At 39.0% G+C, this 13,980-nt stretch overlaps 1 protein-coding gene and 1 long non-coding RNA gene across 3 annotated transcripts in view; one reads left to right on the top strand and one right to left on the bottom strand.

Moving 5' to 3' along the window:
* Positions 1-13,980, top strand: part of LOC138760333 (uncharacterized) — a 130,308-nt gene that overhangs the window by 45,122 nt on the left and 71,206 nt on the right. The window lies entirely within an intron of this gene.
* Positions 10,075-13,980, bottom strand: part of LOC138760330 (nuclear receptor-binding protein-like) — a 112,401-nt gene continuing 108,495 nt past the window's right edge. For both annotated transcript variants that reach the window (XM_069930769.1, XM_069930768.1), the window contains 2 exons: positions 13,163-13,218; positions 10,075-12,719 (listed from right to left, as the gene is read on the bottom strand). In XM_069930769.1, the coding sequence (XP_069786870.1) occupies positions 12,621-12,719; positions 13,163-13,218 (155 nt within the window). In that variant the 3' untranslated portion in view covers positions 10,075-12,620. The remainder of the gene's footprint in view (positions 12,720-13,162; positions 13,219-13,980) is intronic.

Here is a 13,980-nt window from a genome sequence, read left to right as displayed (position 1 = left end):
CACTGGAGTATAAAGGGCAAAAAATCTTCATTTATCCAGATATAAGCTTTGAACTCCTAAAGAAGAGAAAAGAGTTCAATGCAGCAAAAGCGACTTTATGGAAGAAAGGATATAAATTTACACTGAAGCATCCTGCGGTATTGAAAATATTTATTCCAGGACAACAAAACAGACTATTCTCGGATCCAGAAGAAGCACGAAAATTTGCAGAACAATTACAAAAATAGACTGAGGAATGAAGACGGGTAATGAGAGCAAAAATGATCACGATTGATATGTATGTGGGTAAAGACAAAAATAGACTGAGGGATGAAGACGGGTAATGAGGGTAAAAATGACCACGATTGATATGTATGCGGGTAAAGAGGTATAAGAGTGAATAGAGACAATGGGCATATGTGAAAGTATCTGTAATTAGAGGAAAACATAGATAGTATAGACAAGAATTAATAAGGGAAGGTAATGGAATAGAGAGAATAAGGAGGGAATTAAAAGAGTGACCTTTGTGACATATAAAAAGCGAAATCTTTTCTGGGGGGGGCTGGGTGGGGGAAAAGAGCGGTCACTGCAAAATCAGTTGACGCTTGCGAGTGGATTCGCAAATCCAAATGGAGAGGGGAGATGTGGTTGTCCGACAAGGGATAAAGGACAACTCAGGAGGGGAAGGGGAGATTGGGGATAAAGAAGATAGAAATAGGAGAATAAGGAAAATGTTGGATGTTGTAGGAATGTTGTCTGGTAAAGAGTTGAAAATAAGAAAACAGAAATGGAAAAGGAGGAAAGGTAATGATGGAAAAACGGAAAGAGAAGATAAACAAAATATAAAATGGCTACGCTGAACTATATGACTCTAAATATTAATGGAATACATAACCAAATTAAAAGGAAGAAACTACCAAATTTACTGAAAAAGGAAAAAATAGATATAGCATTTGTCCAAGAAACACACTTAACTGAATTGGAGCACAAGAAATTAAAGAGAGATTGGGTAGGACATGTAACAGCAGCATCGTATAATTCAAAAGCAAGAGGAGTGGCTATATTAATTAGCAAAAATGTGCCATTTAAAATAGAAGAGGAAATAATAGATCCAGCAGGGAGATATGTTATGATAAAATGTCAGATATATTCGGAGCTTTGGAATCTACTTAATATATATTCACCTAACGAAGAAGATCAAAAGTTTATGCAAGATATCTTTTTGAAGGTAGCTAATACGCAAGGGAACATACTAATAGGAGGGGATTTCAATCTGAATTTGGATCCAAATATGGATAAAACGGGGAAAAAAATTAACAGGAAGAACAAAGTAACCAAATTTATAATTAAATCAATGCAAGAAATGAAACTTGTGGACATATGGAGGAAACAAAACCCAAAAGAAAAGGAATACTCATACTACTCGACTAGACATAAAACATACTCAAGGATAGACCTATTCCTGTTATCAGACCACATTCAAGGGAGAGTTAGGAAAACGGAATATAAAGCTAGACTATTATCGGACCACTCACCCCTGTTATTGGCAATAGAGCTAGAGGACACCCCTCCAAGAATGTATAGATGGAGATTAAACCCCATGCTACTTAAAAGACAGGATTTTAGAGAATTTATTGAAAAACAATTAAAAATGTACCTTGAAGTAAATACGGAATCAGTGGAAGATAAGTTTATACTATGGGACACAATGAAAGCATTCATTAGAGGGCAAATAATAAGTTATGCAACCAAGATGAAGAAGGACTATAATCAGGAAACAGAGCAGTTGGAAAGGGAAATAATAAACATAGAAAAAAAATTAGCAATAAAGGAAGATACAACCAAAAGAAGAGAATTGGCGGATAAAAAAATAAAATATGAAACATTACAAACATATAAGGTGGAGAAGAATATAATGAAGACAAAACAGAAATATTATGAACTAGGTGAAAAAACACACAAAATCTTAGCATGGCAGCTTAAGACAGAGCAAACTAAGAAAATGGTATTGGCAACAAGGAAAAAAGACAAACAAATTACATATAATCCAAAAGAAATTAAGGAAAACTTCAGAGAATTCTATGAACAATTATACCGAACTGAAAACGAAGGGAAAGAAGGGAAAATAGATGAATTTTTGACTAAAATTGAACTACCAAAACTACAAATAGAGGAACAAAATAAATTAACAGAACCATTTGGAACAGTAGAAATACAAGAGATAATAAAAAATTTACCAAATAATAAGACACCAGGAGAGGATGGACTCCCAATAGAATTCTACAAAACATTTAAAGATCTAATAATACCACCCCTCCTGGATGTAATCAACCAGATTGATGAGACACAAAACTTACCAGATTCATGTAAAACAGCAATAATTACAGTGATACTAAAACAAGGGAAAGATCCACTCTCACCAGCTTCATGTAGACCAATATCTCTGCTAAACACAGATTATAAGATAATAGCTAAACTATTAGCAAACAGATTAGCAGAACAGGTACCAAAAATGGTAAATTTAGACCAAACTGGATTTATCAAAAAAAGACGCACAACAGACAATATTTGTAAATTTATTAACTTAATTCATGCAGTAGAAGGAAATAAAGCACCGGCAGTAGCAGTTGCTTTAGACGCAGAGAAGGCCTTCGACAGAGTAGAATGGAATTACTTGTTCAAAGTATTGCAAAAATTCAGTTTACCGGAGAAGTTTATTAATTGGATTAAAGCATTATATGAGGGACCGTTAGCGAAAGTGACAGTAAATGGACATGTATCAAAGCAATTTAACTTAAGCAGGTCAACGCGGCAGGGATGCCCACTATCACCATTACTGTTTGCGCTAGCTATAGAACCACTAGCAGAATCGATAAGAATAGATAATAATATAAAAGGAATAAAAATAAAAGACAGGGAATATAAAATCAGTCTGTTTGCAGATGACGTGATAGTGTACTTAACAGAACCAGAACTATCAATAAAAGAACTATATAAGAAATTGAAGGAATATGGAGAAGTGTCGGGATACAAGATAAACGTAAATAAAAGTGAAGCAATGCCTATGAATAACGCGGATTTCTCAAAATTTAAGGAGGAATCCCCATTCAGATGGCAAATGCAGGCAATAAGATACCTAGGTGTGCAAATAAACAAAAATCTAGGCCAATTATATAAACTCAATTACAATCCACTAATGAAAAAATTACAGGACGATTTAGAGCATTGGAAAGAGCTACCACTAACACTGATAGGAAGGATAAACTGTATTAAAATGAACATTTTTCCAAGGATACTATACTTATTTCAGGCATTGCCAATACAACTGACAGAAAAATTCTTCAAAGAGTTAAAGAAAATAATAAGGAGATTTTTATGGAGAGGGGGGAAACCGAGGATAGCACTAGATAAATTAACAGAATGGTATAAACAAGGAGGCTTACAATTGCCAAACTTCAAAAATTATTATAGAGCCGCACAATTAAGGTACCTATCAGATTTTTATCAAACAAGGGAAAAACCAGACTGGACGAGACTAGAATTAGATAAAATAGGGGAAAAGATACCGGAACACATATTATATAAATGGGACGAAAAATTGGTACAACATAGAACTTCTCCAGTATTACACCATCTCCTCAATATATGGAAGAAGATTCATGTAGAAAGAAATAAAATAAATTACCAAATACCAAAACTAATATTGACGCAAAATAAGCTACTCCCTTTTACAATAGACAACCTTGCCTTTAGAAAATGGGAAAAAAAAGGGATTAAAAGAATAGAAAATTGTTTTTCAGGAAGTAGATTCTTATCCTTTGAGCAAATGAGAGATAAGTACAATATAACTGGAGATACAGCGCTGGCATATTACCAACTGAGATCCTACTTGAAAGATAAATTAGGAAGCAATTTGAGTTTACCAGAGGGAAGTAACCTTGAATATGTGATTACAGATACAATGTTAATCAAAAGATTTATAACAAATATGTATATTAAACTGCAAGAAAAGGAGAATGAGGAAACAAATGGTAAAACTAAACAAAAATGGGAACAAGATTTAAATATAAAGATAAAAAAGGAAACATGGGAGAAGTTATGCTCTGGAACGATGAGAAATACAATAAATACGAGGCTGCGTATGATACAATATAATTGGTTACACAGACTATACATTACACCGCAAAAGTTAAATAAATGGGACCCAACAGTATCTGATAGATGTTTTCGATGTAAAAAAGAAAGGGGAACAACAATTCATGCAATCTGGACATGTGAGAGAGTAGAAAAATTTTGGGATGATCTCAATCAGATATTAAATAAAATAACAGAAAACAATATACCAAAGAATCCAGAGATCTTTCTCCTAAGTAACATAAAAAATAAAGAATTTGGAATTGACTTGGAGGATGCACAAAAAAGATTTGTTAAGATAGCCCTAGCTGTAGCAAAAAAATGTATTATGTCAACCTGGAAATTGGAAGATAATTTGAAAATACAACAATGGTATATAGAAATGAATAAATGTATTCCATTAGAAAAAATAACATATAGTTTAAGAAATAATATTGAAATATTCAAACAAGTATGGGAGCCTTACATTAAATACAATAGCGAAAACCTACCGGGAACAAACATTACCTAAGTTGATGGAAGGAGAAAGAAAAGAATGGACTCAGTAGAATTTCTGGTGTATTTTTGTTGAATGACAACATTGTCTGACTGAATTAATGCAACCTAGATTGTATACCTAAAATGGATGAGAGGGGGGGGGGGGTGGGGGGGTGGCTTGGGAGGAGGGAGGGGGGAGGGAGAAAAAGTCACTGTAAATGTGTGGAAAAGAAAAAGTGTATATCATGGCTATTGTGATTTATGGTGTGAAAAATAAAAAATTTAAAAAAAAAACAAAGTGTCACTTTCCACTTGGAAAGGTACATTCTTGCTTTCGCTCTATGGTTTCGGATGTAGTTAAAAGCCTTTTGGGCTTCAGCCGAGAGGGGAAAATTTGTGGCTTTTAAAAGGGGTGAACCGTATCAGCGTATTGAGGGATCCATTGGACAGAATATGAGAAAAACCCAAGGCATCTCCTCAAAGCCTTTGTGGTCCTGGGAATGGGAACTCCAACAGGGAGCACATCCTATTGGGTCGGGGCCAATGATGTCATTCTTCACCACGTAGCCAAGGATAGCCAGACGTTTAGTTCTGAACACACACTTGTCAGAGTTATAAGTGAGGTTCAAGGCTCTCGCCGCGTGGATAAAGTTCTGGAAGTTGGCATCGTGGACTTCCAAGATGAGGCCACAGATGGAGACATTATCGAGGTAGGGGAAAAGTAGCCTTCAACCCATACTTGTCCACAATTCTGTCCATCTGGCTCTGGAAGATAGAAACCCCTTTAGTAATATTGAAAGGGACCCTCCGGAATTGATACATGACCATTAGCCTCAAATGCCGTATGTGGACAGTCTTCAGAATGGATTGCCTGCTGGTGATAGGCAGTTTTCAGGTCAATGGTCGAATAGACCCAATACTGCACGATATCATTCTCTATGTCCGAAATACACAGATGCACCCAGGAGTGTGTACTGATTAAAGGTTTGACTAGAGTCAATTACTAGCCTGGACTTGTTTCCCACCTCAACTAGCGCTCTCCATGAGCTGGTGCTAGGTTCAATGATACCCTCCTCCAGCAGATGCAGTCTCCAACTGTTCCTTCTACTCTTAGTAGCAATAGGTTTGCAGTCTGCAGACAGATTCAGGAAGTGGAGGAGGAGGGTCGATATTCAGCATGGAGAGGCTGCATGTGGGTTCTGATTTTAAGGGCCCTCTGTTCTGAACCATTACAGAGGGGAGGGGGATCAGAATACTCCAAGATCACGCTTTTAAGGTGACAGGAAGTCCAGACCCAACAACACCAGAGCACACAGTTCATCCGGAATATACAAGCAAAATTTACAGAATTCCCCCCTTCCAACGATAGATGTACCATATAATGCTTTTGTACATGTGCAGAATATGATTGAGATGCAAGAAATATGCAGTAATTAGAAGGACACATCTTCAGTTTGTATTCTTTCTCAGTCCGTGAGCCCATGAAACTCTCAGTTGAGTCAGTGTCAATTAGACATCTAGTGGCACGTTTGTTTACCTTTACAGTCACTATAGAGTTGCTGAGCTGGTAAAGGTCTGTCCTAATCTTGAACCACCGATGCTAGCTCCCCGGAGACTCCATGCTCTTCACTCGAGTGACCCCCACCGTCCTGGATTGCCCTGTCGACCTCGTAGTGTGGCAAGATGTCTGCCCTCCTTCTGATGGTGCTGAATTTGAACTTAGGTCACACCAAGATGGCCACCAAGCCTTTTTGCGCCATTTCAGAGGGTGGCGTGTTGCGCAGCAAGAGGTTCCGAGTGAATTTTGGGCAGACGGTTTGGGGCTGGAATTGGATCCAAGGAGCAGAGAAAGCTGTGGACTTTCCCGGGCTTCCCCTCGCCAAATATCCTTTCTTGCCACAACTGGAACACACGGTGTCTTTTGCTTGGCAACGAGATCGGGGATGCTGACTTGCCGCAAAAAAAGCACTCCCTGGCATGGGAAGTGGCAGTCGTTAGGGCAGAGGTAGCAGTAGTAGCTGGTCCTTGGAAGGGCTCACCTGGGTGGGCAAGCTCACTGGCTTTGAGGTAATCGTTCTCGAGCTTGGCCTGCTCCAGCGATTTGGCTAGCTCGTCATGACTGGTCAGATCCTTACCCGACTCAAGCAGTCGCTGCCTCATGTACCTCGAGCAGACCCCCTCGACTAGAATGTCCTAGATCTTCCTTACGAACACAGCCCGTAGCTGTTTCGTACCTGCACTTCTTGGCAAGCGTCCACTGATCCAGCTTGTAGTCGTCGATGGTCTCTCCTGGCTGCTGGCGACAGAGCAAGTTGGTGCCTCACTAGGACCTCGTTCTGCTACTTCGGGTACCTAGCCTTCAATGCCTCGATAGCAGCGTTGTACATAGAACAGTCCTTGATGACTGGGCACCCTTTCGATCCTACCCTGGAAATGAGCACTGACCTCCTGAGTTCATCGGTATGGAAGATGTGTCTGGTCACGTTCAGGTCGACCTGGAAGCAGTCTATCTAGCCAGTAAGTGATCTCAGTCATGTTGGGGTACAGAAGGTTTATCAGTAGCATAATGACCTTGAGTAGTGCTTCCATCATTAGGAAATGAGCTAATAAAATTGGAGCATGAATAAAAGCTCTCACAACTGTAGAGAGAACAAACACTTTTATTAGCTCATAACTAAGGGTAGGGTTCAACAGTATCTTCAGAAGGGTCTGGGTTTAGGTGGGAAACCAGGGTTATATGGGAGATGAGCCAGGGCCATCCATCAGTACAACACCCTACCAGTGTATCTTAGTTCACTACAGGTTGTAAATTGGATTAGACATTGGCTTTATGGGAGAAGTCAGAGTGGTAGTGGATGATGGCCTCTTTGACTGGAGGCCTGTGACTAGTGGTGTGCCTCAAGGATCGGTGCTAGGCCCGTTGTTGTTTGTCATTTATATCAATAATCTGGATAATAATATGATAAATTGGATGAACAAATGACACCAAGATTGGAGGTGTGGTGGACAGCAAGAAAGGCTTTCAAAGTTTGCAGAGCAATCTGGACCTGCTGGAAGAACGAACTGCAAAATAGAAGATAGAATTTAATGTCAGCAAATAAGAGATGTTGCCCCTTGGAAAGGCAAACAGCAGGGCACTGAGGAGTACAGTACAACAAGGATCTTGAAAAAACATACACAATCCACTGAAAGTTGTGTCACAGGTAGATAGGGTTGTTGTGACAGATTGTTATATTTTATATTGTATATAGATAGGTTTTAAAGGAGATAAATTGTGGCAGGTTTTTTTTTAAGTGTAGGTCACATACAAACACTTCAAAACAGATCTCATTTAAAATGCCAGAGCTCTGCTCAAGTCAGACAGTCCAGGCTCCGAGCGCCTTTGCACAAACTTTGAAGAATGCCTATAAGGACTTCACAAGTAGGTGTTAATTGGACATGCTGGGGAGTAATGGATTATATTGTTTTGGAAAGCAATAGACGAGGGAACTCAAGGTTAGGTCTGGAGCCCCAGTATGTCTGAATGCAGTTGGCTGTTCTAAGGGGGTCATGTGGTTTTCAGAGAGAGTGAGTGAGAGAGAGAGTTCTACAGTTCAAGCAGGGACTGGAACACGAGAAGCTGACAAGCTTTTGAAGACAGGTTGTGAGTTCTTAGTTCAGCCTGGTCAAAGCCCTTGTGGTCCATACAAGAAGACAGGACTGGCTGCGTAATGTTTCACTTGAAATTAAGGAAACAAAAATGAACTCTGTGGTGACCTGGAAGAAATAAGTTATCATCTGGAAAACCCTGATGGGGCAAGTTTCTTTGGCAAGACACTGAAGTGGCTGATCAGAAACAAATCAGTTGTGGGTGTCCAATGAGCAACAAAGCTCTCTGAAAACCAACAAGAACCTTCTTAAGCGGTAATCATTTACCTTTCAAGCACCAAAGCCTGGTGAAATTCATAAATGTTAAATTCTGTGCACAGTATAAGAATTGCCCGAAACTGATGAACTTGGAGGAGTGAGAAGTGAGATTGGACTGTGAATCAAAGAACTTTTCTGAACTTACACACACATTACATACACGTGCGCTTAGAATTAGAAGGGGGTTAAGCTAGGTTAAGTAAAGTTAATAGTAATAAGTTAAAGTTGGATCCTGCTTTCATGTTTAAAGATAATTAAAAGCAATTTTTGTTTTAGTAACCATTTTTGTCTTGGTGAATTTCTGGATTTTGGGGTCCTCTGGGCCCATAACATTGTGAAAATAACTTTTGGGATGTTGGCCTTCATAAATTAACATATAAAGTTGGGATGTTATGGTGAATTTGAAGAAGACATTGGTGAGGCCAAATATGAAGTACTGGGCCAGCTTTGGTCACCAAACTGCAGGAAAGATTTTAAAGTCAAAAGAGTGCAAAGATTTACAAGAATACTGCTGGCACTTGAAGAATTGAGTTGCAGGGAAAGGTTAAACAGATTAGGAATTTATTCTCTGGAGCATCAAAGAATGAGGGGAGATTTCATGGAGAATATGATGTGGATAGCAAATGCTATTCGGGGAAAAAAGCACGAGGCAATGTCTTGTATTTGTAGTTCATATGGAGTAGCTAAAAGCAGTCTCGATAAACCATTGAAACTCCAGATAATTCATGCAGATCCACTATCAATCTCATTTCCAAAGTTTTGCAAAGCCACCTTTTAAATTCTGCGATATTGAAACCAACAGGAGATTTCATAAATTCTTACTCGACCAAAAACATCTCAACTGTTGTACCGCAGCATCTCTGAAATCAAAAAGCAAAATTCCGCAAAGGGGAGAAGTTTGTTTTTCTGTAATGAAGGTAAATTCCAACTTGAACAATAATGTGTTCGTTTCTGGTCACCTCATTACAGGAAAATGTGGAAGCAAGAGTGAGGTGCAGAGATTTACCAAGACATGGCCTAGATGGGAGAATGTGTCTGATGATGCAAAGTTAGCAGAGCTAGGGCTTTTCTTTTTGGACCAACGAAGGATAAATGTGACAAGGTGACAGGCATAGATAGAACTGTGACGCAACTTTCAGTGATCTTTTTCCCAGGGCAGAAGCAAACACCAAAAAATCTGTACAAATTGATGGGGGTAATTTTATTCATGCATATACACATTCACACACACTGTACAGGGTGAGTGCCTGGAATGCCTTGCCAGGGGTGGAGGTGGAGGCTGTAGTAATAGGGCCATTTTAAGAGACTCTTAGGCACATGGAAGAAGTAAAATTAGAGAGTTATGAGGTAAGAAACATTTAGTTTTTTTTGGTTATCTAAAGGTCAGCATATTGTGGGCTGAAGGGGATGTTTGAAAACTCTTCAAGTGTTGGAGTGATAGATGGTGAGCATGGATAGGAAAGGGGAAGACAGTATCGTACATCATGAAACACCCTTCAGTTCCATGTGTTCAAGTTGACCACACACCTGTCTTCATTAAAGAGTCGATATTTAATTTGAAAACACACTGCAACAAGCTGATTTATCCATTGCAGCTCCTAATGGGTTGCAAGGTTTATTCGTTTTAACTGGAAACATAAATGTGAACATATCAGAGTTTGTAATTTGGTCAGGTTGTGTGTGTGCTTTGGTTGCTAATTCAGTTCCATCTTTAAAGGGCTTCAGTTTCTTAAAACAGAATAACCCACAGCTTCACACAATGTAATTCATCTGAAAGCAAAATGTTGTTAAAGATGCAATATTTAATGGGAAGTCATTTCAAAGCTATCAAGAGCCTCAATTTGTGTGCAAGCTTTTGTGGTTCATTTCCTGATGAACCACAAGATCACAATTGCAAAAATAACAAATCCCCAGGGGATAGGATAACAGCCATCTAGCGAAAAAAAAGGATTGCAATTTAAGATCAATACGCAAAGGTGCTGGAGAAACTCAGCAGGTCCCGCTGTGTCCACAGGAAGGAAAGATATATAAACGTTTCGGGCCTGAACCCTTTGTCAAGGTTATCGATCTTTGCCTCCCATTGACATTGTGGGACCTGCTGAGTTTCTCCAGCACCTTTTGCATAATAACTGCAATCATGTGTCTGCAAACTTTAGTTTCCTGCAATTTACTATTAGATTCTAAAAGAGGAAGATATTTTTTTTAGATTCCGTGATAGTTTTGAATCTGCAATTAGCTTCAACCTCAGTCAATGGCATGACCCATTTAGTCCAATGAGTAATCAAACTCAAGCAGTAAACAGCTTGTATAAAACAAATCCAATTTCACAAGATATTTTAAATGAATATCACAAATGTATGATGTTGAGATTTTTTTGAATTGATTGCCCAAGACCTCCACAGCTGACATGCAAACATTTGTAGCACATGTGAATGAACTGTGACAATTAGATCAGATTCAAGCCAAGATTTTAGGATTGTGGCAAGAATGATTTTCCTTTGACATCCAATTATTTATTCACAAGAACTACAGGATTTGAACAACTTCGATAAAAATTAATGCATGGACTCGAGATGGTATTTTACTGTACAATTCAGAAATGTAAATAACAAAAAAACAGCCAGGCTCTGCTTTTTCAATACAGTATATTTGCTTCAGTGAATGCTGCATTAAATGCAGTTAGGGCTTTAAACATTGCCACAATACAGTGTTTTGCCATTCTCAAAAAACTTAAAGAAATTCCAATTAAGCTGAGGCTTTCCCTACCTATCCCATTTTTTCCTTTTCAACAATGACCATCTCTGTTCCCTTCATCTCAAATTTCCATTGTTGTCTAAATGCAGAAAGGGTTTGAAAACATTCCACAACATACAAAACTATAACTAAACTGAGAAAATGCAAGACAATCATAAATGGTAACTGACAATCTGGCTCTTGCAAGTGCAATTGACCCTTTCCGTTACTTCCAAACCAAAATAACCAAAACATTGTGTTTATTAGCCCACCATACATTATTTGGCTCAATATCGAAGACACAAGCACAAATCTTTTGGCCAACAAACCTCACAGAAATACATGGCTGGGAAATGATCAATGCAATTGTCACGACAAAACCACCAGAACTACTACCTAACCTCAGCCACACAACCCAAAATACTAAACAAGGATTACACCCTCTGGGTCAATGTTCATCTTACAGACACAAAGCTGTTGGGGAAAAGGGCAGAAAGGAAGAGTGGGGATGTTGGGAGGGAAGGCTTCAATAAAGCATTTAATTCAATCAAAAGCAACTCCTCTTTCAGGTGAATCTGGTCAAAACTTGACTGACTTGCAATGAATTTGCATCTCTGGACCAGGCAATCCACATATTTTAAAAGAAAAACAGGATCCAGAAAAAATTATCCAAATTCTAATAATCATTTGGATGAGTTTGCTCGACTGGTCATGTAAAGAGATTAGAGAGTTGCTGGCTTAGTGGGCTATCACTTCCCACTTTCAGGTGCACAAGAGCCATGCCATTTGAAAAGTTCAACACAGAAAAAGAGTGAAAGCCTTCACAGGATTGGCCTCTTAAATGTATTTGTCGGAACACTCATTTCCAATCACCTAGCAGTTCAGATCTTGAAAAACAAATGTGCAACGATTATACAACATAGAAGAAACATGCACATTACCAGCATATATAAAGCGATACAATGTATTGAAAGAGTTCACAAAAACGTATCAGTGATACTTCACTGTGCATACATTTCACTTTCTCCTCACCTTCACAGTCTCCATGTTCAAATTAATCAGCCTTTCCACTCCCCCCCCCCCCCCCCCACCACCCATCCCAATCCCGACCTCCATCCCACCTTTGCCTCAATTGGGAGAAAAGCGCCTTTCCAATGTGGCAGCGCTCTGCAAGTCTTACTGCTAAATAAAATACGATAGTCACAGGGTGAAGCACAGATGGGACATAATACTGACAACAGAACTGTTCATTGGTGGGACGTTCACCATTTGTAGATGGGAACTCATCCCCATACTACTACATGCAATTGAACCAGTGGCTTCCTGTGATGTCTTCTTTCATCCATTTAAGACTGGTGATGAAATAGTTGTGTCACACAAGGATTCTGTAGCTATGAAGAGACCGTGACATCGGATATAGAACCATTCCGGTTATAGAAGAATTTGCTGAAGGCATCCTCGAGCAAGGTGGTTAATCGACTCTGATCAATCTGTTTAAAAGACAGGAAGAAGTAATCATTAAAAACACAGAAGTGCCATCAAGTTAAAACAAATATTCTTCATCTTATGGTTTTACCACTTAATTGACCCAATAGCTGACCTGCAGCAGAGAATGTCACATTTTGACCCAGCTCGGTGCAGATAACTTCAACGAGCGAGTGCTCCATAATGGAGAAATGGCACAGCCACAAGAGCTCAGGTTGAATTCTGAGCTTGGCTGTGTGTTATTTGCATACTCATTTGCTTCCTGTGTCTGCAGTTCCCTCCCTAATTTTAGCATTTAATCTACGAAAGACAACCAATTTTGTTCAAATGTTGCACTCTCTCCTTGAATCCGAATGGTGAAGTTAATAGTTAATACAAAGCATTCAAAAGGACAGTAAGATAACCAGGCTGCTGGGACTGTTAAATAGATTTTTAAAAAATCACCTACCTCACTGATAAATCCGAGTTGAACCAGTTCTGCTGCCAACTCCTGACAACTCTCATCTATAAAGCAAGACTAGCATTAGTTTACTGACCATACTTGGATATCAAGTGTTCATGCTTTCGATAATTATAGCCAGCCTGCTGCACATTATGGATTCTGTTAAACTTAACAATTACATTTTGTTTCCTTTATTCCTGAATTTTTTTTCCCTCACTTGAACAAATCTTAATTGTTTAATTTTTTTATTAAAAAAAGAGTTTAGGAGTAACGGTACATCGTTCCCTGAAGGTAGAAACTCACGTGAATAGGGTGGTGAAGAAGGCTTTTAGTATGCTGGCCTTTATCAATCATTGCATGGAATACAGGAGTCGGGAGGTGATGTTGAGATTGTATAAGACGTTGGTGCGGCCTAATTTGGAGTTCTGTGTGCAGTTCTGGTCACCTAATTATAGGAAGGATATAAACAGAGTGGAGAGAGTGCAGAGAAGGTTTACCAGAATGTTACCTGGGTTTAAGCATCTGGAGTATGGGGAGAGATTGGACAGATTAGGTCTTTATTCTTTGGAGCGTAGAAGGTTGAGAGGGGATTTGATAGAAGTATTTAAGATTATGAAAGGGATAGACAGAGTGGATGTGGATAGACTATTTCCGTTAAGAGGAGGAAAGATTAAAACAAGAGGACATGAGTTAAGAATTAAGGGGCAGAGGTTTAGAGGTAACATGAGGGGGAACTTCTTGACTCAGAGAGCGGTAGCCGTGTGGAATGATCTTCCGGGAGAAATAGTGGCGGCGGAGTCAATTGTATTATTTAAGAAAAGGTT

Source organism: Narcine bancroftii, chromosome 4 (genome assembly GCF_036971445.1).
Source record: "Narcine bancroftii isolate sNarBan1 chromosome 4, sNarBan1.hap1, whole genome shotgun sequence".
NCBI classification, from domain to species: Eukaryota; Metazoa; Chordata; class Chondrichthyes; order Torpediniformes; family Narcinidae; genus Narcine; species Narcine bancroftii.
This window is presented reverse-complemented; position numbering and strand designations above follow the sequence as displayed.